General features: G+C 38.6%; 1 protein-coding gene across 1 annotated transcript in view; it reads right to left on the bottom strand.

The window, feature by feature from the left end:
• The window catches only part of LOC140238433 (phosphoinositide 3-kinase regulatory subunit 4-like), a 29213-nt gene extending 9893 nt beyond the window's left edge, over positions 1-19320 (bottom strand). The window contains exons 1-20 of the mRNA XM_072318339.1: positions 19080-19320; positions 17957-18092; positions 16949-17098; positions 16330-16431; positions 15330-15526; positions 13920-14046; positions 13193-13365; positions 12491-12626; positions 11892-11987; positions 11065-11159; positions 10298-10337; positions 9119-9283; positions 8245-8319; positions 6112-6231; positions 4604-4705; positions 3980-4114; positions 2873-3010; positions 2086-2265; positions 1139-1239; positions 186-381 (exon numbers count right to left, since the gene is read on the bottom strand). Of these exons, the coding sequence (XP_072174440.1) occupies positions 186-381; positions 1139-1239; positions 2086-2265; positions 2873-3010; positions 3980-4114; positions 4604-4705; positions 6112-6231; positions 8245-8319; positions 9119-9283; positions 10298-10337; positions 11065-11159; positions 11892-11987; positions 12491-12626; positions 13193-13365; positions 13920-14046; positions 15330-15526; positions 16330-16431; positions 16949-17098; positions 17957-18092; positions 19080-19216 (2601 nt within the window). The 5' untranslated portion in view covers positions 19217-19320. The remainder of the gene's footprint in view (positions 1-185; positions 382-1138; positions 1240-2085; positions 2266-2872; positions 3011-3979; positions 4115-4603; positions 4706-6111; positions 6232-8244; positions 8320-9118; positions 9284-10297; positions 10338-11064; positions 11160-11891; positions 11988-12490; positions 12627-13192; positions 13366-13919; positions 14047-15329; positions 15527-16329; positions 16432-16948; positions 17099-17956; positions 18093-19079) is intronic.
• Positions 19321-24437: the final 5117 nt, after the last annotated feature.

The raw sequence follows: 24437 nt of genomic DNA, 5'->3' as shown, positions 1-24437 counted from the left end.
CAGCCCATCCTCAACGGGTTAACATACCCAGGCAGAGTAGTAAAGACATAGCATTTTATGTAAATACACATCCAAGACTACAGCTGTAGACAACTTATCAAAATGATGTTGACCACCTCTCTACAAGCCTGCAACTGCATTTCACCCAGCAACTTTTAAAAGTCTCCAATAAAGCCAATGCTCACCATTGCTGGATCTGCATGGCTCTGTTTCTTCTTGGTCTTCTTGGTCTGGGCCTTGTCTGCGACCTCTGACCTGAGGTCCGGTGGCTTGATAAGGTCAGCGTGGTTCATTTGGGTAGTGTGGTGCACACTGAGGTTGACCTGGCCTGGGTTGAAGGGGTTGTGGGGGGAGGGCGATGGTGGTTGTAGATCTACCATCCTGAGTGAAGTACACACACAGCAGAAGCACAAAAGTCTGGTCAGCTTTCTAAATGCATTCTTGTTATTTATCTATGCCTTGTCTTCTGCTACTTATCATTTAACAGTCTTGGGTTTATGATGACCAGGGGGGCATTTCATGAAGGAACTTGTCGGATGAAATATCTGACAAGTCAATTATATCCGACAAGTTTTGAGAGATTGTTTAGTCTGATTGGCTGATTTCTCTGAACTTGTCGAATATGATTGACTTGTCGGACATTTTATCCGACAAGTTCCTTCATGAAATGCCCCCCTGATAGTAATAGAATGTAGTGAATGCTGACTGACAGATATGATGTATATATTCACATATGATCAGATAACTGCATGCATGTGCAAGTAGATTTACATAAACATTCTGTAGCCTGATATGTGAATTGAATGATAGATGTTGGATATGGATCAAAGGCAATGATAGATATCAAGAGAAACACAAAAAAAAAAAAAACAAAAGGAATGTCAGAGACAGATAGATACATGATCTAACCATTTTTATATAATAGTCAACAAATGTATTACATATGTGTAGATAGCCACACAGAAAAATAGATAGATAGATAGATAGATAGATAGATAGATAGATAGACTGATAGACAGATAGAAAGATAGATAGATACTTGTAGATAGATAGACAGTGAAAACATTGTACATGGCAATCAGCCAATCAAATTGCAGATTTCTGAGAACCATTTTATGAGATAAAATAAAACACTCACCCTGACTTTGCCTTAGACAGCTTCAACATGAGATCCCTGAGATAAAGGAGTTTGTCTTCATCTTCTTCCATCATTCCTTGATTCTGAAGCTTCCTCAGCAGCTAGTCAAAGAGAAGCATGATGCAGATACAAAGACTTAGTCCCATAGACTACAGTAGCATCACATGGATGATTTTTGACACCTTAGGACACTTGATAATACACTGGCAAACACTTACAACATGGAGATTACACCAGTTAAAAATTGACAAATACCAGTGTTTTTGATACCTAGTGACACAGGAATTACACAAATAAACAATAATTGTACCGCACAGAGATTACAATAGCTTTACATGGACATAACACAAGTGTATTTGACAGCCTTGGAAGAAACTTCCATTCCACAATTTATGCTTGGCCATGATTAAAAATGATATCTGAATCCAGAAACTATGATAATGTCAATGCCCAGTTAACTTCCAAACTGAAAATTACTACTGTTTATAAACAAGGAGCTATCTAAAAAGGGGTGGAGGCCATCCATATCAGTGTTGACACATCAGGGTTAAGTTACATGTTTACATCTGGACAGATAAACCTTGTAGTGCAAATCTGATATATTCAGCACTACAGAAAAAAAAGTGTATGCTATTCCATTACATGACACATACACATGCACACACATAAATCATGAGAAAACAAGAACACACCCATTTCATAACAAACTGAATTAAGAAAAAAATCTGAATGGGGTTATCAGGAAAATATCTACATATTTAACCACAAAGAGTACTTAAGTTTCTGGTAATTCTAGTGTGGAGTACAATTGTTTCAGCAATCTTCAAATCAAATCATGTGGAGCAATATTGATTCCTTTCCCACTGTATTTGTTCTATGGTGGAGAGATAAGGTAAAGCCTGTGAAACAAGTCCAAGCACTGACAGGTTCACATCAACCTAGTTTACCTGAGCCATTTGACCCATTTCCAGCTCGTTGTACTCCGGCTTGTGACCCGGGCGGCAAAGGTTTCGGATCAGCTGACGATCAGTCAGGTTGTCAAAGAAGTCGATGATGATGGGCGACCTCAAAATGTAGTCGTACACGGATCGCGGGACGGGGCTCTTCAAAACGCTCATGACAATGGCCTGATCGCAGGACAGGAGAAAACAGTAAAATGTTAGGCATCTTGGGTATTTTCAACACTGCTTATGTAACGCTTATGATCAGATCATTATGCTACCCGTTATTAGAGTTATAGGTATACATACTGCAGCAAAACATCTGAAATCACTTACATCAAGCCAATGGAAAATTAGAATCATTATCATGGTAATTAGACATGACTAATGTACAAGCAATATTTTTGTAATTGAGACTTTCATGAGCCGTTAATTTTGCCATTGAAAAAAGCATGCATAGAATTTGAATACATAATAGCAATGGTCTACTGGGAGGAGATGTAAATGTGACATTCTGTTAGCGAGGAGTGGCCATAAACGTTGCAATTACAGGATAAATGCAGCCGCAGAATTCCCCCCCCCCCAAAAAAAAAAAAAAAAAGACTAGGAAAGAAAAAATAATAGGAACAAATAAAGAGCACAATGCAGTGAATACTGCTCTCATGAAAGAGCATATCAGAGCTGCATGATTCTCTTGTGATCCTGTACACTCATAGCCACACATGTGGTGCAAATGAATTTCTTTCAGTATCACATACATTGCATTGATCATCTTTCCATATATACATCTCACCTCTTTATCTATTTGAATGATGGGCTTCTTGAGAAATGGCGTCAGCAGCGGTGTCAGGTTGCAGTGGACATCGGCGATGTCCAGGGACCGGGCAATGGCCGCAATGAAGCCCACAGTGGCCTGTCTGATCCATAGATCCTGCAGGGAATATTTACAAAGATAAAAGACATTTCAGACAATAAGCCAGTTCGGAGTTAGCTCATGGGCACATTGGTACCAATTACCTTTCTTTTTTCTCAGTTGGTTAGGGGCACTTCACTCGTTTTCAGAGCGACATAATGCATAAGCTTTACGTAACAATTTATGGGATTCATCAATCCCGTTCAAACAAAGAATAAACTTGCGTAGACCAGATGAGCAGAATGATCTGTCAATTCACACTTGAGAAAGCATCCATTTCATTATTTTGCATTGGATGTATTGACAATCTCTTTCTATTGATATTGCCAAATACCACTTTTGCTGTCAGGTGGATGTGCTGGCAAGCGGCATTTATAAGGATTACATGAATAATCATTACATGACAGATGCTTATCCCAGTAAATTTAAAAACCAACATGCCTGTTGGCCCGAATTAAACGGATCAATGACCTTGTTTCTGCTCATGCGCAAAGTGGAACTCCGAACTGGCTTATTGCCTTAGCTTCCCAGTATTTAAATGACAAAGTGGTACCTGGAGACGTTAGGAAGAGTTTCATGTGATTAAAGGTTAAGCCTAAATGGTCACGGACATTCAAACTCCGCGTGTGGCTACATCATAATCTTGACCCACTGAGCATAAAGGTCTTATAAAGCGTAGCATTTTCTAGTGTGCAGCTAAGTACTAGGCAATTTTAGACAAAAATATCAAATTAAGAAAGAAATCTAAAGAGAAATTAAAACACATTAAAATACAAAATAAAATTTGTCCCTTGTTTGCCGTGAAAGCACAACAAAAAGGGGCTTGCAATGGACAGGGAACATACTTCCGATTACCTGCAGTCAGCGTTACAGGATGACAAAAATACGGGACTTGCATGAAGTACTTACAGAATAACAAAGGTATATGGGACTAGGATGAAATACTTACAGAATAACAAAGGTATGGGACTAGCATGAAGTACTTACCGGATGACAGACATATGGGACTAGCTCATTGGCCATTTCCAGCAGGGCTGGTTTTTGAAGGAGACCCAGCTCTACCAGTCCTGTCACACACTTCAAGGCCTTGCAGATCACATGTTCTTCACTGTCTGTCAGCCCCTGTGGTGCATGGGAGCACACACCACACACACAAAACAATTAACATCAAAATCTTATACTTTGGCAATCTTTTGTATTGTTTCAACATTTGAACAACATACAGAAATACATGAACTTACAATGGGATTACACATTATACAAAATACATATATTTACACAATATCTTATTAAAGGGTGAAAGCAGAACACGCTCTTTTTATGATGGTCTAAAATTTACAAAAAGATTACAGATGATGATGACGATGATAACGAACACAATTTATATAGCACCATTTATCTGTAGAACATTAGCAAACTCAAAATGCATGAAATCAGTACAATTTGACTGACATTATGGCTACAACATAACACTCCCAAGTATTTACATAACTGAAGGAAGAATAATTGCTAACAAGGGGGGAAAAAAGACTGTGCTATTAATAAAATCTGCAAACTTTTAAAGTGACAGGTATTTTTGTGGTTGGTAGCCAATGGGTTAGTGTGACACACCTGTTGAAGTAGAGGTTTAAGAATGAGGGAACTTTGCCAGCCAACATACGCTGCCACACCAACAATGCTGTCAAAGAAGGCTCCTCTCTGATGCCAGTCTTCCTATAGAGTAGAAGAGGAAACAAATATGTGCACAATTGTTTAATCGAGTTCTGATTTGTTTAGAAAACAAAAAACATAGCAATGTACACACTGTCCAAAGTCCCTGTCATAAAAATGTTTTAAACTTTGATTGCTGATTCGCACAGGAAAAACCCCATAGCATTATACACACACTGTCAGAAGTCCCTGGCAGAGACACGGTTAACCCTTGGTATGCTTTCAGTGTAGATTGACACAGAAAACCTCAGAGCATTGTACACTCTGTCCAAACTCCCTGGCGCAGAAAAAGGTCAACCCCATCGTTACAAATGGAACTCTTAACACCTCACATGCGAAACACTGTAAATCCCCATGGGGTTGATATTTGACACTCCCAGCTCCTGTGAGCAAATGGTCTATATGTTTCTCAACAATAACATTTACAAGAAATTGTGCTGATCAGGTGTGACAAGTATATCTAATCTAAACATATATACATAAAAAACTTTGTCTCATTCAATTCAAAGCTTCATGTCCTTCAAATCAAAACATCAGGAAGTTTACATTATTATTACATAATGTAATAGCACAGAAATATCTCAAAGATGCAGAAATAAAATTTACACAAAGCTGTGATGACAGGACTATTTCGATGGGTTTGTAATGAATCATCCGATTCATTACAAAAAAATCTAACTTTGATTGTTATAAAGTGGAGTCAAGGCAAAGTGTTATTACAACAAGAGCTTCGTAACATATCATTGGCCCCTAAAAGTTTGCTGACCCCTGTTTGTGACCTTTGACCTTGTGGTGATCTTCAACTCCCCAAGGGACACCTACTATTTACGTTTGGTCACAAACGGAACATACCAATCAAAAGTTATGAGCCACAATCGAAACACGCCGTAAAAACTTAACATTGGCCCCTAAAAGTTCATGTCCTGTTTGTGACCTTTGACCTGATGGTAACCTTTAACTCCCTAAGGGACACCTACCATCCAAGTTTTGTCACAAATGGACATACCAATCAAAATTTATGAGCCATAATCGAAACGCGCCATAAAAACTTAACATTGGCCCCTTAAAGTTCGTTGACCCCTGCCTATGACCTTTGACCTTAAGGTTACCTTCCTGTTTGGTAACATGACGGGTGTAACTTCACATAAACACGCTTCAATCCAAGTTTGATTGACATTGAAGCACTCAGTACGAAGTAATTTAAGTTTTTGTAGCGTTACGGATGGACGGACAGACGCCGCAGGCAATCCCTTAGTCTCCCCTCACCTCCAGTGGGCTCGACAAAAACCCTTAAAACATTCAGATTCTTCTTGAAATCTGAAAGACTCTCATGTGCAATTACAAATTAAGTCAGATCATAGTGTGCAAATAGTACATTGATTGCTGGCAGGCATTGACCACTGACTCACTTTGTCATTCAGGAACGTGATCATGTGTGAGAGAAGGATATCATTGGCCTTCTGTCTGCCAAAGAAGATGCACAGACGGGTTATTCCATTCTCCAATAGGGTTTGCTTCACAATGTTTTCCTGATGACAATAAAACAAAAAATGTGTGCATAAAGGGAAAGTTGAGAAAAGTGCAAATCTTAATCATTCACACAAAAAATGAACCACAACATATGCAGGCAGGACAATTCTACACAGTATACTGTACATTTTCTTGAGAACAAGAATGAAATCTATGGCTGTAAATTAATTCTAATCGGTCCCTTTCAGCGAATCTACACCCATCCAGATCCTCTGTATATCAAAGATAGATGTGATATATTACAGGTTATACATTACTTGAGACAAAGAGATACTTATGCATTACTGTAAAAGTGGAAATTTTCGTGGTGTTGAAACTTTCGCGCATTTTGCGCAACCCAAAACTAGTGCAACAATAAAAGCACGCGAATATTTTTGCTTTCCATTATGTTCCAGTAGTTGATGTCTTGATTCCGCAGAATTAAAAACATGCGAAACTCTTCTTACCCCACTGAGCACGAAAAATTAGTCGCATGAAAATATCCACTTTTAGAGTAAACTTCACTTTATTCCTAACAGTCTCAGCACAAATGTCAGTGAAGTTCCACAAAAGAAACTGTGGTTCCAATAATTAAAATTAAAAGCAAATAATGTCATTTGTAAATCATTCAAGTTCCATGAAAATCTCATCAGAAGATTTATGCATGCCATCAGTACAGGATTTGACACACTAAACACCTGGTGTGGAATGCCCCCCTGTTTCATCTTGAATGAGTTTCTATAATCTTGCCATTAATTTGGGCTACAGTGCCCACATTTCACAAGTTGTGAATAGAATATCATTCTAAATAGACAACAAGAGACCCGCGGGTCTAGCGCTCACCTGAGTATCGCAAGTTCACCTTTCACGCAGTCACTAATCTAAATTATTCACAGCTCTACTAAAATTTGACCAGGCTTCTCAAGTAGAAGATGAAAATGTACAATAAGGGCCGAAATTTTTAAAGATTCCTTCATTTGGGGGGATTGGGGGCCCCCTGGGGCCCTCTGGGTGGGGCATGGTGCCCATTTTGATAAATTGAGATCCTGACCCCCTAGGGATGCTACCTGCCAAGTTTGACGAAAATCCATCATGAGGTTTTCAGGAAGAAGATGAAAATGTACAATTCAGGCCCCCATTTGGACCTTCCCAACCCCCCCCCCCCCTGCCCCCAAGAGGGGCACCCCTGGATTTGCTATGAACAAACTTGAAACTACAGTCATTAATGTACTCACTCATAGTATTATCTTAGCTCTATAACTTCTGATTCTAGAGAAGATTTTTAAAGATTCCTTCATTTTGGGGGGTTTGGCCCCGCTGGGGCCCCTGGGTGGGGCATGGTGCCCATTTTGACAAATTGAGATCCTAACCCCCTAGGGATACTACCTGCCAAGTTTGGTGAAAATTGGTCACGGGGTTCTCAAGAAGAAGATGAAAATGTATAATTTAGGCTCCATTAGGACCCCTCCCCACCCCCCTCCCCTGGGTCCCAAGGGGGGCACCCCTGATTCTGCCATGAACAAACTTGAAACTACAGTCATCAATGTACTAACTCATAGTATTAACTTAGCTCTATCACTTCTGGTTCTAGAGAAGAAGATTTTTACAGATTCCTTAATTTTGGGGGGTTTGGGCCCCCCCTGGGGGCCCCCTGGGTGGGGCATGGTGCCCATTTTAACAAATTGAGTTCCTAACCCCCTAGGGATGCTACCTGCCAAGTTTGATGAAAATCGGTCTTGGGGTTTTCAAGAAGAAGATAAAAATGTAAAAGTTTACGCACGACGGACGACGCACGACGGACGACGCACGACGGACGACGCACGACGCACGACGGACGCCGGACGAAGGGCGATCGCAATAGCTCACTTGAGCCTTTGGCTCAGGTGAGCTAATAACAGGTGCTAAGAATGTAAGAAGAGTAAAATGTAAGTGCCACAACATTGGACCCTTGCCTTTCTTATGGTAGGCACATTTTGCAATCCACTACATCATCACATCTCACAACAGATGAGTAATAGAAACATATTACTTACAGGGTCTGTGAGCAGCGTGACAACCTTTTGTTGAATCATTTCATGCAGGTTTTGGAGCTCATCATCATAGCTTGCCTTGAAAGTGAAAAAAGCAAGCCAGTTAGAAGTATTGCATAAAAAGTGTGTCAATCATACTGTCTGCAAACAGCTTATTAGCTGAAAATTACTTAAAGCTGTACTCATCATACTATGTAATCTGTTCATCCGTTCCCTAAACAGTCCATCCTCCAAAGTCCAATTCATACACTTATCCATTAACCATGCCAGGCACTTATCTATCTATTCAAATCTATTTAATAATGGTACCAGTTAGCTGACATCTTAAGGAACTAATCACAAAGTTTGACTTATCTTCCTTCCACAAAATTCATCAGGTTGAAACTTTTTTTTTTTTTAAGTCAGTGGTGGTCATTTACTTGTGTTTTGCAGAATAACAAATTGGTATAGCATTGCATTCATTAGAATTTTATGAAAAACGGACACTATCACGTTTTAATAAATTGAGCTCCTCAAAAATCACAACAAGAAGATTAATTGAGCTCCTCAAAAAGATAAGGAATGTGATTTATGGTGCTCTACCATATTCTAAATGCGCAAGTTTGTCATACCCAAGACTTGACATGTTAAACAACTAGTTTGTACAGTAAAAACATTAAGTAAAGTATTACACATGGAAATACACACTTTGCATACCACCAGTGGTTTTAGCATTGATCATAGCTGTTGATAAATGGGATATTGCGCATAAAACTACGAAATGAAAATTATATGATCTAATAATCAGGACTCAAACACTGTGAAGAAGACAAGCTGGAACTGAGGTAAGCATGTCAAATGAGGGTAGGAATGTGGAGACAGGATTGAGAGCACTGACCTGATACTGGGCAGGGTTTTGAACCCCAACGGTCTCTTCACTCTGGGATGTACTCTGGTCCAGCTGTACCATCTCCAGGAAGCGGAGGGCAGTCTCCGCCAGGACGGCTATGTTCTCAGCGTAGGACACACGGACCAGGTCAATCGAATCCTGGGCCATGTTGGACTTGGGGAGAAAAAAAAAAACATGTAGGTGAGGTAATAATCCACATGAATGTTAATGATGAATGAACTGTAAAATATCCAGCCATATAGGAGCACAATGTCATACTTCTAATTCCCACACAGAACAATTGAGAGGAAAAGGGTCTCTAGTCGGCAAATTTCATTTAAGAATAACTAGTGCTCAATTTTAGATTATTTGCATTGAACTGCTTTTTATTCTACCTTGTGAGTATAGGATGTCACCATCCTAGTCACTCATGACAGACATGTTTGGAAGGTTCCGTGTGTGAGTTAGCCACAACTCACGCGCATAAAAGATCCCACTTCATTCATTCATTAAAAACAGCAGGGTGCTAACCCAGTGAAGTGGTCCCCCTACCTACCACACAAGAAAACAGGCGAATGATGCCGACCCCTCGTGGTTTGCTCCAGGTGACTAGCAAGAGTCAGCAAATGGCATCAATAAGGCGCATTGTGCCATACGCTTGAACGAATGAATCAGTCCTCTTTAGGACTCCTCACTAAAAAAATGACATCCAGTCTTTACTGATGATCGCTACTTCTTCCTTTTTACCACCTCTCTTCTAACTAATCATACTCTACCTCTCCTCTGCCTAACAGACGTTATCTGGTCTACCCATAGTTCGTTTAAGGACTATCCAAGAAAGAATGCCTCGTTCATGTTCTTCCTCTTCTCCTTTCATCCACTTTTCCTCCACTTTTCTTTTTTACCTCTATCTCTATTTCTTCTTCTCCTCCCATTTTCACTTACCTTTCTAAACTTCTTACTTTTCTCTGAAAAACAGACCTTTCCAGGGCCTACAAATTCTTCACCATTACATTCATTCTGCCGTGCAGAATACAGTGTACCTCTGCCAGGAAGCATCTAACAACCTCAAACCCTCTGATACTTCATGTCACATACTGGCTGGGAAAAACAGACAAGGAAAACTTTGCCATGTCAGCTGTAATATTCAAGGTAAATTCAGTCCAATAACACCTAAGCAAGACTTACCAGGTTTGGCAAGATGTAGTCTGGAAATATGTTGGCATCACTGGCAGAGAAAATCAGAAATACAATAGAGTGAACATTCGCTGACTTAAATGCATTTGTGTTTGTTGTATTTCTGGAAAATGTCTACTAGTTATCTATTGGAATACATGGTCAAATATATCATAAGATTACGAGGATTTTTGGTATGTATACCTTCACCCTAACTGTGAAAATGGGTGACATTTCCAGGCCTGTGTCACTGACACTGATTACAACCACTATAATAGCAGGATTTTCGTGATGGCCTTATAGAGGCACCACTAACGTTAATGATGTGCCTTGAATGCAAATGGTGACTGAGAGTACAAAGAGCGAAATAGAATGGGTATCAAAGATGAGTACATAGACATAATATACTTGTATTAATTCACATGCTGAACTTAACAGTGGGAACTCAGTTTGAATGGGTTTATGATTTGATGTAACATTTCTTTTTTTTTCTATACAATGAGCCTGATAATCTCATAATTGACTGGCATTTGATAAACGTAATAACTAAAACTGGATGACTTCAGTATACTGAGTAATTACTAGTACATGATTTTCAGTTATGCCAGATCATGACTTTCTATAAGATAACTCATTGATACTTGTACATCTGATTAGAAAAAGACTGTTGATGGATTACTGGAACTTTCATGTAACAATAGTCCATTCTGAACTGACAAATAAAAGTCCATATTTTGAAGTAGGTAATGAAATGAAATGACCGAGAACTACTAACTCACCCTCGAGGAACTGACTTGACCATTGTCAGGGTTTGGGTCAGGGTCCGGATGGCCTCCGCCCTCACCCTCGGGAATGGGTCCCGCACAAAGTGAAGCTGTCCAAAGGCGCAAAATATGGGAGATCATTTCAGTCAATTTCTCATTTTCTTGGTGATACAGAGCAACATTTTGAGACATAATACACTTGACTGTCGTTCACTTATGAGACAGAGGACACATGATAATCCAACGGCTGATTGCAATGAATGTACAGGCAAAATGTCAGATCTCTTTCCCTCTCTGTCCCTCAAAAGGTTTTTGCCTAACTTTCTTCACGGGACCAGCTTACTCACTGTGATAAAAACACAGTAACCATCATTGCTGACTCAACATCCATCTTCAATGTGTATTAAGGTGTTTTAAGGCATCAACCAAAGTTTACAAAGTGGAAGACTGTTTCCTCTTATATGGCGAGGCAAGGCACTTTATCATCATTGCCTAGTCTTTCGTAGTGGACTTGCAGCCAACTGCCTTGTGCTACCTTACTCCAGGGCATCTAGGTGCTTCCACAGTAGCTGTGTAAGATAAGCCCAAACATAGGCACAAACAAGTACAACTATGCATATCTCACTCAAGATATCTATTCTGACGTACAACATATTCATACTTTCAGCTGATAATCACACAGCAGAAAAAAAAAAGAACATGACGTTTTGCTTGCTACTTTTAGAAATACAAACCAATCACTGCCATATGAGAAAGAGAAGGGCTGCAGCGCCATGCAGTCTGTTTGAATTCACTCTGCTTCCCACGTGGAATACTTTGCAGTGTTAACTTTTGAAACTTACAATGCATGGTGTGATTCTGTCCAGGATGATATCATCGGGGAGATGCTTGGCAATCATCAACATGATATCAAGGGCAGCGAGGCGGGACACACAGAACTAAAAAAAAAACAAAAAAAACACAAAACAATAAAAATGAATAAAGAGAGATGAAAATGATAGATAGAGTATATGTGCTTGCTCCAGACACTGCCAATGAGACCACAGTAATAGTAATTACATGAGCATGATTCAAACAACTTGGGCTACAGCAAAACTTGTCCTTCATAAAATGGTGTCATAACAAATTATACAATGCAGAACATGTAAACAATTTTCTATTCTTTTGAAGCATCTTGAACAGCTCTCACAAAGGTATAGAGCTTAATCTTGATGGGTCACATATCACTGGCACAGCCCCATGGGTAACCCTGAGCAGAATTTCACATCCTGATTTGACATCCCCAAGAGGAGTTTACAGTTTTCTCATTTTCTAGGAGGTGTGCAACATGATCTCCAACAACTAGATGATAACACCAGGTGTGCCTTCAATGTGATGTAAAATGAATGCAACAAGAATGTATGGTTCCCAATCAAGTAAAGGGTCTTGAGTCACATATTACCTTGAGGGATCTCAAGCATGCTGTGACCAGAGAAAGGACAATCACCAGTCCATTGTTGCTATGACGATGTCCATTCTCCCCATTCTCCATGTTGGCTACCAAAGTCTGCATGATGCTGCCCATGTCTTTGCGCAACCTACCACAAACAAGAATGGAACAGCATTTAAAAATGCCACAGTTTTACAAAGCCACATTTGTCATCAATGATGACTGATGTCACATTGAACTGATCACCCAAGTCTAACTTGCAACTCTTGACATGCAAATTTAGACTTCAGTTATCCCGAGTTCTAAGAATAATGTTGCATGAGTATATGAGTATGACAATATTGAAAGAATTCCATGATCAATTCTTTTATAGGAAATCTTGTTCTTCGCTTGCTACCCTTACATTTATCAATCAACTCATAAAGGGTATTGATTGTTATTGTTGGTTTTTTTTATTATCACTGACCACACACTAATAATTATGTAGCATGTCTGGATCATTCATATAATTCTTCACTCCATGATTCACACTTACATTCAGTAACTTTTATAATCATATGTAACCCTACTGAGTACATTATACTTAGAAAGTAATCTTCTTTTATGACAATTGAGATTTAACTTTTGCATGCCTTTGAAATGAACAAAAATCTTAAGTGTCAAAAAAGAAATGTTGATGATGTCATACGAATGTTTAACTGTTGCTATGGATACCTAGCAATCTTCTCATCAGCAGGGTAGATGGGTATGCCAGCAAACTCTCCCATATAGACTTTGAGGAAGGTGTAAAAGTACTCCGGGAAGGCAGTCCCTCTCCACTGGACCAGGTACTGCTCTGCAGACAGTCTCTTGGCTGGGTCTTTCTGTAACATTTGCTTCACAAGCTCCTGTGCAACATGGAATGTCAAATTCATACTCCCATGAACACTGAGTTCCCTGTCGAAGTGGTCTTCAAAATCAGGTAAAGCATTTCACTAACTACTGACAGTTTAACCAATGAATGTTTCCTCTGTCAAATTTTTAGGCTTCAAATGAAGAAAGCAGTTCTTCAATTTATGTTCGCAACTGTCATTATTAAACACTGTGCAAAGGGATTTATTGGTTCTGTGACCCCAAGTGATGAAAATAATGTACCAGTCCTTTCAGTTACTTTAACTTTTCATACAGCTATGTACATATTTATAGTCTAATATTCAGGAACAGTAATTTTTCATCAAAATCAGCCAACTACCCCTTAAAAACTAAAGAATAAAAAAGCCTACTGCACTACCTTGAGCATAAATGTTAAATTCTCAATGCACATGTATATCAATGCACATGATACTCTCCCCCAAAATAGGGGCTAGATCACATGCATCACATGCATCAAAAAAATGTCTACTCTGATACAAGGTTTTGACTATTTTGTTACGTGCGAACATAATTGTTATGGATAAAACACCTTTATGTGCTCATCCCCTATCTGGTCCAATATGGCATCAGGAGAGTAGGCTCCACTTCGATAGGCCAGCAGCTGAGAGAGGTCAAAGGGTGCGTTTCCTTCAGTGAACAATTCTGCTATCACACATCTAGATATTGAACAACAAGACAAAAAAGAAAGGGATGAGATGGTAGTACAATGTAAATATGTCTAAAGATTGAAACAGATGGGTGTTACATGGGTGGAAACTCTTTGTAATCCATGCAAACAAACATCTGGGTTCTAAAGCAGTGCAATGGGATGTATAACACTGATAAATGATTGAGGCGTGATATCTCTGCTATACACAGAACACGCATGGAACATGAGTGAAAGCACAATCATAGGAGCCACACATAGGCCCGAATTCACGAAGGTGGTACAAATAAAACCATGGTTTAAACCATGGACAAAAACCATGAAGTGCCAAGTGTCCCATGGAATATTTCGTTACGAAATCAGTCATTTCGACGATGAAATGATTATTTTGTAACGAAATGACAACATTTTGTAACTATAAATGAACATTTCCTCCACGAAATGATAATTTTGTTAACGAAATGGTCATTTTGTCGACGAAATGATCCAATTTCGTAACGAAATATTCCGTGCGACACTTAGCGCTCCATGGTTTTTGTCCATGGTTTAAACCATGGTTTCATTTGTACCACCTTCGTGAATTCGGGCCATAGAGTTTAACATAATTAACAGGTGTGGATTCATAGAGTTACATGTGTAACTATAGCTGCCTGCATTGCTACCTCATGAGAAGAAAAGAACACAAGTCAGATTGTTGAATTTATTTCAGGCATAACCTTAACAGTAAACATGACTTTATTTTACTTTTCTTTTAGCAATTTATCAGAGAGTGTAACTTATAGTTAGTCATACGCATGATTTTTCAGTTAAAGATATTTCACTGTTCACTAAAAAGTTCAAAAAGGGAAGTGCTTTGAAACTGGATTTATTTGTATGTATGAAGTTTGTAAATTATTTTATATTTAGATCTACTTCGATTGAATACTGGTACTTCATATATAAATATTTTTTTTTCTTTTAATTCTAGATCATGCTATGCAAAAAACAAAAACAAAAAATGTTTCCTTTTGCAGTGGATATGGTGAAGAAGATCTGAGGGGCAAGATTTTCCATATCAACTGATGAAAGCTGTGATCACCACTGCAAAAGGACAGCTGCATTCTGGTATCAAGAGATGTTTTGATGAGGACTGCAGCAAGTGGTTAGCATCATCCTAGAGATAGCTACCACATATGAGAGATCAAAAGGGAAAGGCATCTTTAGCCTTCTTGACAAATTTTTGTGGAGAATAGACCTTTGTCTATAGTAGTAGTATTCCCCAATTGACAGGTCTCACTATTCCTGATTGCTCACCCTGCACTGAAGATGTCCATGGCTGGGGTAAGCTCCCCTCCCTTCACGTCCTGCCGGACTTGTAGCCCCTCTACCATCTCCGACGTGGAGTTGTCCACCTGCCGTGAGCTGCTGCCCTCTACAAACCTCTCTGGGGCAATGTAGCATGTCCGCCGGCGAGACGTGTCAAAGAAGAAGGAGAAGTCTGCAGGATTGTCCTAGGAAGAAAATCCAATGTAAAAAAAAAAAGGCAATGTAAAAACTTGCATACACTTGGCCTAAAGTGAGAGAAAGGAAACTTGCATAACAATTATTGTAATTTCAATTTTCACATGTGTGAAACTTTTGCACACTTCACAAGGAGCCAGGACTTGTGAAAGTAAAATGCACATGAAAGGTTTCACCTATGCAATCAACATTGAATGCCAGTGGCAATTTGTGAAAATTTCACACAATGAAAAAGGCTGTCCGCCCCAATTCGTGAAAGATTTCATATTCATAAATATTTCCATGGGACACAACCAGCCTCTTTTCTAGTGAAGAATGTACGAATTTGGGAGTTTCTTCATACAATTAGAACAAGGAAGTCAGTGCATGTCTGACCCATGAAATATATTGTAGATCATGTGGCAGTCCTCTCCTTAATGTGTATTTAGCAGAAGTCAAAATCAGAAATGAGGAAAGTATGAAAATCAAGAAGAAGGCATTTACTGAAAATAGGAGATTCTCTTCTTACTTTTTTTTTCTTCTTACATACTGGCAATCCCTAAGTAGAGATCAGTGAAATCATGCATTATGCTATCAAGAATGAACCTTTAACTTGAAACACTTGTGTGAAAACATAGTAATTACAATGCATCTCATGGTAACTACTTCATAGCATTTATATGCCGAACATTCCAATTCAAGTTTACATGCCAAATATCATGTATTCTGTACAACTGGATAGTCTATAAAAAAAAATGGCAGGAAATAAAAACAAGAAAACGGATAAGACTCTCTATATGTATCACATACTTACAGCAGGTAGGTAAGTCGGCTTGAAGCTGGCAAAGTCTGTGAGAAGGACCCACAGCCATCCCGTCACCATCACATTCTCACTCTTGATGTCACCATGGCACACCTGGGAGGCATCAATTCATTTAAAGATCATCATCTTCGAAGTAATTTTTCACAGATTGATAATCTGAGGAAGGTTTACCATGAAAATTATATATATTTGTCATTTCATACCATTGAACAACATTTTAAAGCCAAACATGCAAAAGGTACTTTTGGGTACCTTCAGTACAGTGAAGTTAATCATTACATTTTTGCAGTTGTCTTTCTGCATTAAGTGACTTATTTCCATGAGGAGATTACATTATCCCAATCATATGACACTCATGGAAGTATAATTTTGATTTATAATGTAACTTTATCATACCAGGAAGTAGTTGGAATGTGAAGGCATATAAACATCTGAAGACTGCAAAGTACTAAATTACAAAGTTAAAGATGAAAACATAACATAAGGATCAAAACTTTTGAAAATGTTTATTTCAATCAACAAATCAAAAACTACCTAACGATAAGAGAATAGACTATCATAGATATTTGTTGCAGGTTTAGAACTAAAGTAAAGATAGATGTAAACTCACCCCAACAAGGTGCGCTTGATTCAGAGCACAGAGCAGCTGAAACGCAATCCACTTCTTTTCAATGGGGATGAGGAAGGGGCGTGTGCTGATGCGATCATACAGGTTGTTTCGTACATATTGCCTGAAGAGGAGAGCAGCTTTATCTGACAACTAAAGAGACAAATCCACAACATAGTGAAAAAAGAAGATTCTGGCATATGAACTGTACAGATAACATATCATTTCAAATAAACACGTTCTGAACATATCTTAAGATTCTTACACATTGAAAAAAAAAATTGCAATTATTTTCGGGAAATTTGATCTTAACCCATCGTGGCTGATATCTTTACAGAGTATAAATGTATTTTTTCTAAAGGTTTCATTCCAAAAGTCCTTTTCAATGACTCTTTAAAGCAGAGTAGGCCTCAAACCAACATGCAGCATTTGCACTCACTAGGGGTACTGGCCCTCAGTTTCATAACTGAAAGTAAATCAACAAAATGAACCCTGTTGTGCGATAAACACATCGGTCGGTCATATAGTCCTGAGCAAGAGAAAGAAAAAAGAAAACAAAGTTTATGACAATGTCTTAAAAAGTTTAGAAAGAGTTAAAAACAATGTCTTAAAAAGTTTAGAAAGAGTTAAAAATAATGTTTGGTTTTTTTTCAGCTCAATGTCTAAAATCACAATGCGGCTCTTTAAAGTTTTTGATGTTTTTTTGCAGTACCTCTCATTCACCTCACAGAAGAACAATTGTCTGAACAGATACAAATGTGAATTGCCAGTCCCTTCTTAATAACATTGTAATATGTTCAGTCTCCCTTCTGTACACTGCATCCAACACAGACATCTCACATGGATACGAAATTCAAGAAATATATTGTGACTATCACAACAATCTAACAAAGAAGTCAACAATGTGGGTGCAACACAGAAAATTGCATCTTTAAGTTTGCCATCTTCATGACAATATAGTTGCAAATGGACTACATTGCTGACAGGGAATCCATAGGACAATGTGCTTACAGTGCTGCGCAAGAAGGGCAAGCAGTTGGATCCCTTGGCAAGACGAGTCTTGATTGCCTCTAGCTGGTCCTTGTAGCTTCGCAGGGGGAGGGAGGGGTCATGGATGACAAACACTTTTACCACAGCCAGTCCCTCTCTGAAACAAGTGGTCAAACATTGGAAGAGATTCTGTTGTTTGAGGTTCACACACAACACAGTTATACTATGACAAAGACTGTTGGTCACTTAGAACGAGCAGAGAGTTACAGCCCAATTTCACAAAGGTACGGTAGGTGAAATTAAATTCATGGTTTAAATGTAGTCAATGGACAAACATGAAATTAGCCTACCGCATAGTCCTCATATGCACGGGTTAGTTATTTGTGTTGGATGTCTGTTGTTGGCGTACAAGATCTGCCACATGCATAATTTATGCAAACAAAATTTGCTTAATCCATGGACTAAATCTAAACTATCTTCATGAATGCAGGCCTATCAGTCTTTACCAGGAACATATTTCAGATTACAATGACCTTTTTAATAGGAAGTTGTTGACACATTACACACATACTACACAAAAAGTTGTAACTTATGTGTGACTTTTCTTTCTGGTTGGGGCATATTCAGTGAACATTGATTGTACTGGTATTATAGTTTTGCTGATGACAGTATTTCTGCACATACTCTAATTTAATCTTCCAAAAATATCAATGATAACTGTTATCTACTGTACATCATGGAGTCAGATAACATTTGACATGCAATAACATTTACTCTTTATTCAATAGATATGACACACATTCTAGCTTCCTCATCAGTCATCTGCCACGTAATGCTTTGTTTATGAGAAAACATGGCCATATTCAAAATGATTTATAAATAGATTGACAGCTGATTCAATCCTTGACTATCTTTTGAAAGCACCTGACATTATGTAATAAAGCCATTGAGTCTGTACTTACAAAGTTTATAATTGTCTGTGAAATTACTTTCAACACTCGGTACTTTGGAACTTATACATTCATATGTAACACCACAGACATCCATGAATATCCTCTTCTCTCAAAGCAGATATCCAAAGGTTCAATTAATGGCTTAGATGATGCCCCGATATGAATATAACACAGAATACAATAACACATACTTGAACTTGGCTCTTGCTACTTTGAAGAATCTTGTACTCCCAAGACTGTGGTCAAACTCATAATCCGAGACATCTGTCAAGTAATGCTCCACTGGTAGGATCTGGGAGGGGGCCACTCCTGTCAACTGATTCCCCATCCTGAAGCTCAGGTAGGAAAAGGAATCATGCTATGATGTGAAATGAAAGCCTTGCCTATCGATACACAACCTGGATTGTCACACGTCTCCTGAAACCAATTAAGATCACCCTGCAGATGAGATTAAAAATACATACAAAATCAGAAGAAAAAATTATGCATTGCAGAAATTCTCAATGAGGTTGGTCCCTCAGTCAAAGCAGAGGCTCAATATGTATAATACATGTCAGTTCAGCAATTCTTGCTTCCGTTGCAATGCTTGTCCTGTCATGAATTGAGGCCGACAAATTACAGATTTGATAGCCACAAAAGCATGGAACATTTTTGCTTTATTTCTCAATGACATCCAATTTCATAAAATACAAGTAGGGGCAAGCATGGTGTCACCGTACACCATCGTATTACCGGACACGCACATTTTTGCATACTAATGACATTCTGTACGCGCGAGACTTCGTAGATTAGCCCTACAGAACTTTGTGTGGACCGAAATCGCAAAAAACGCCACATAAAAATGTAAAAACACGAAAAAATTCACATTTTACCTCAAATTTATAGTTGAGTGACCCACACCTCGTTTATAGTTAATATTTATGCATGTTTGAATCACATTTCGCGACTGAAATTCTATGAAATCCCACCCACATACAGGAAAAATGCTGAAGATTCTATTAGAACCAAAAGTTCACTGATCAATATCGGAAAAATTGTAGCTATCGTCCTCAAACGCGAACGATACGGAATAGTTGTGCGCTAAGGGGCACGCAACTCATCACCCGCGCGTGCAGCTCCCATAGACAAAGCACGTAGACCCTATACTCTAGCCAGATGTCGATTTCTCACAAGGTTTTATTGCGTGAACTGTTCGAAATGGTCAAGACAGACATTTTACTGTAAAATACGAAATTTGAGCTTCATTTGCAGATTTTTTGTGTGTCATCCGCTCGGTGAGAATGTGTACGGTGATTTGTGGGATGAATTGTGATTCTGGTGCAAGAATTAGGTGCGAAAGACCTCGATTATTCGATTACGAAAATAGCGTCCGGTAATACAATGCGATTTTGCACCGCGCAAAAAACCACTATTTTCAGAGGGGTATGTTTGAAGCATATTTTCTAAAAACTGGAACGAAGAAATGACGTAAGTTGGCTGAATTCGTAATTTCCATGAGTCTGTGAATAAGTGGTGTTGTTTTTAGCCGAAATTTCATTCTATGAGTACGGAATTCAAAGCCACAAAGAAAAGCGTCCGGTAATAGGATGTTCCACCCTACAACCTCTGATTCTCTGTGATACTACTACCGTACTAGTTCAAGGCCAATAGCTCTGAACATGACTCAGGCAATGAGCCGGTATATGCATAACTAAAGAAAGGCTTCACAACCAAAGAAACAAGTTAAAGTGTCAACTCTCAAAGGGATTTCATTTTATTACATTCTGATTTAAATGGGCAATTTGACCACAAGCCATTTTTGATGGATACTACACTAGCAATGCATATGTTGCCAACTCTACCGCATTTGGCGGTAGACTACCGCTCGCGCTTTTGAAAGATTTCATTAGCATTCAAGCTAGCACTGCTCGCATAGGCATCCTGGATTCTACCGCTTTCTCAAATGAAAATGTTGGCAAGTATGGCAATGCCAATATGCAAGAAAGGCCGGAAAGGGGGGGGGGTGCAATGGGAATGCAATGCAATGGCAAGTCATCAAGAGAAGAAACAACCTCAAGTCGTACACAAATCTACACATGAAAAAAAAAAATCTTTGTAATATAAATAGCTACTATAGTGTGCATACTAGCCGTCAGTCAATGAACAAATCATTGACCCGTCACGTCCACACCGCGATGACCTGCAAAGACAAGATTTCGCCAATGCAATGGCAATGCGCTTGTGTAATACGGGCGTTCTCCTTAAACGTAACACAGAAACAAACATATGGGACTGGTCTGTGACGGTCCAAAAGCATCGAAGATAATGAACAAAAACATGTTAAAGCAAGTAGTCTACAGGTCAGATTACTTTACGAAAACTCATTTTCGTCAAAACATTCTAAAAAATCATAGACGCAGCTAACAGCACTGTTCATGCTAAAGTATAAGACATGACTTTCGTGAAAATAAATAAGAAAGTTCAGGGAGTTACCTCGTCACAAGAAGGCAGTCGTAGTCTACGCAGTCGAGCTGTTTATTTTCGGAACGAGAGATCAGCGATTCTTGTGATTCTTTTCCGTACGTACGCGTGCTTTCCGTACACACAGGACTGAAAGCATAGACAATCACCATCATACATGGACATAATAATACACAAGATGGGCAATTCGTGTTTGTTTTCATTTTTTTTTTCTAATACGTCTGTACATACTCCTAAAACCAAAATCAGTGCTACGCAAAGACGATGTCATTCTTCGCTAATTGTATATTTCCGTGTACAAAAATAAAAGGTCATTTCATTACTTTCTGTTCTGTTTACAATGACTTATAATTTAGATAACATACAAAAAAGGGGTATGAATAACCTGACCTTTCGGGTTTTTTTCCCGTATTCGTAAAACCAAAAAATGAATAAATAAATAGATAATAATAATAATAACAATGTCCCGGTGATACTACAAATAAATATCCTTATGTCGCATTTCAAGATGGAAGCATGTTGAAGAGTTTTTAAAGGGGATGGCTAGTACCTGATAGTAGTGGGAATGCTGGGGGATGATTGTTCCAATCCTTGTAGATTCAATAGGCCCTATCTATTGTTGTGTGAAAATTATTTGCTTCAGAATGGTCTCATATTCAAGTAATGTGCAGTTCAATGTTTCCAGGTTAGCATGCCTGTGCAGTGACGGGGCGATCGCTGATGGGCTGTTAACGATTGCCCCGACACTGTACAGGCATATGCTAACCTGGAAACATTGAAGTGCACAATACTTGAAGATTATGAGACCATTCTGAAGCAAATGATTTTCACACAACAATAGATATATAATGTACTCTTAAATGAATCCACAAGGATTGGAACAATCACCCCAGTATTCCCACTGATTCCCACTGATCAGGTACTAGCCATCCCCTTTAAATGCTTATTTATTTCATTTCAGAGCGTACTATTAAATTATTAGCATAAGATATACCAATATCAAACGACTTAAGAAAAACAAATATGAAATTAATAACTCAAATTTTGTATCCAGCCTTTTTGCGTCATCTCCGTCACGAACATTTAGGGCGCAATTAACGAAAAATGTCGGGTAGGGCCTACCCGAAGTTTCGATTCTAGTGCTATATGACAGTTAGGCCCTATATACATGCTGAAGTTGAAGAACTCGCCCTGGGTTTTTCCCCTATTTTAATCAAGAAAGTTAATTTTTTTTTTTTTAAATTTGTGACAAAAGCCAGGTCGTACCTTTATTCAGTGTCATCTCGGAACGCTTAAGATTACATATTAAATCAAATAAATTTATAATTTTGGTGGCATATAACGGGAGAGATGATCATACCCTCTACCAGTATAAACACACGGTTCTTACCGCTGGTGAATGGATTAGGAAGATGATATGAGGCCATTATTACGTATTGTTGGACCCGTCATCTCCGTCACAAAAAGTGACGGAGATGACGTTGAGGGATTTTTTTCTTTAGTACAAAATAACAAGAGTGATATTGAAAATATATGGTGTTAATCATATTGGAAGTCCTTTGACCATTGCTATTTTTTTTTTTTGGGGGGGGGGGGGGTTCAGTTGTATTAAATATCTATAGTATACAAAATGTCATCTCCGTCACGTCACATTTTGCATACATTTATTACTGTGGTACACTAAAAATTGAAAGTTATTTTAAATGAGGAAACATCCCATAAAGATTGCGCCCGTATCAAATGAAGTCAACATTTATTGTGATTTTCCCATTTTATGAAAGATTTTCCATTTCTGAGACACTTTTTTCTTTCAATAATTTGTAAGGCCAAAAATATACATTTAGCGAAGAACGCTTCCCAGTCTGTCTCTAACCAAATCAATCTTTAAAAAACGCATAGAAATGGAAGAAAAAAAAATCTTCTCATCTTTTACCTCTGAGAAGGGTCCCCGGGAAGGATCTAGGTGTCACATTGACAACCAAATGAAATGTTCAACTCATGTAGATAACGTAACAGCAAACTCAAATCGCAAGATGGGACTCATCATGCTGTCATTTGATCGTTTTCTTCCCCAGATCAACGATCATTCATCCAACTCTACACAAATAGGCCTATGATTACGTAGTACGCCCATCACTGGAACATGGCACCCACTTTACTTGAAAAGGGATTCACAAAAGATATCCACAAGTTGCGGTAGATTAATGGGATCCGGTACTGATTAGAGAAATGCGTATGGACTCCAAACCGTGCTTACCAAATTATTCTTTTATCTTAGTAACTAGGCTCAGATACAGAATCTGTCGTTGTTTATAATCCTCGTAGAATATACGTACAAAGTTTAACGTTACATCCGACCATTTACGCCTGTGAACACGACTTGTTTTCTAACTTTAGTGTAGGACGGAACGTATTTTTTTTTTTTTAGATTCTAAGTTTTGTTTCGTTTTGATCAGGGGGGGGGGGGGTCCATAGAGCCAGGCGATACCAAATTTCTCACGTAGTCTGGGAGCGAAACACTGAAGGCCCCGGGTTGCAGTAGGTTTTTTTTTTTTTTTTTTTTTAGGTTTAGACTTCATTTTCTTCTAATCAAAATGTGTTCTTATTCTTCCTTGATAGCCGTGTAAGTAAATATATTGAACACAATAGAAAACCAGCTTTCTGAAACTCAGAAATAAGAAAGGAATTGAGAGATATGATATTCTTGCAGATATTTTTCCTTCTTCTTCAAAAGGCATACCTCGCTCCAGTCGGTGGGTTGTTAACATCCGGTCTCATGTAGGCCTACCAAAATATCTGAGTTAGCAGGCATGTAGATAACATTAAAATCTCTTTATATTAACATTGCCAATATCATACAAAATTAACTATACGGAGAACAATGGGGTGAAACATGCAGAACTTGCTATGGGCAGACAAGTTACCTGAAAAAAAAAATGGAAGCGAACTACTGGAAAGCCTCGGTTTTCAGTGGGTTTGTTAGTGTTGTTGTTGTTCTTTACTTTCTTTTAGTCAAAATGTATGTTTCTTATTCTTGCTTAGGGGCATATAGCAATATTATACATTCAACATGATATAAAAGCAGCTAG

This window comes from Diadema setosum, chromosome 15, assembly GCF_964275005.1.
Source record: "Diadema setosum chromosome 15, eeDiaSeto1, whole genome shotgun sequence".
Classification (NCBI taxonomy): domain Eukaryota; kingdom Metazoa; phylum Echinodermata; class Echinoidea; order Diadematoida; family Diadematidae; genus Diadema; species Diadema setosum.
Note: the sequence above shows the minus strand (reverse complement) of the source record. Positions and strands in the feature narration are given on the sequence as shown.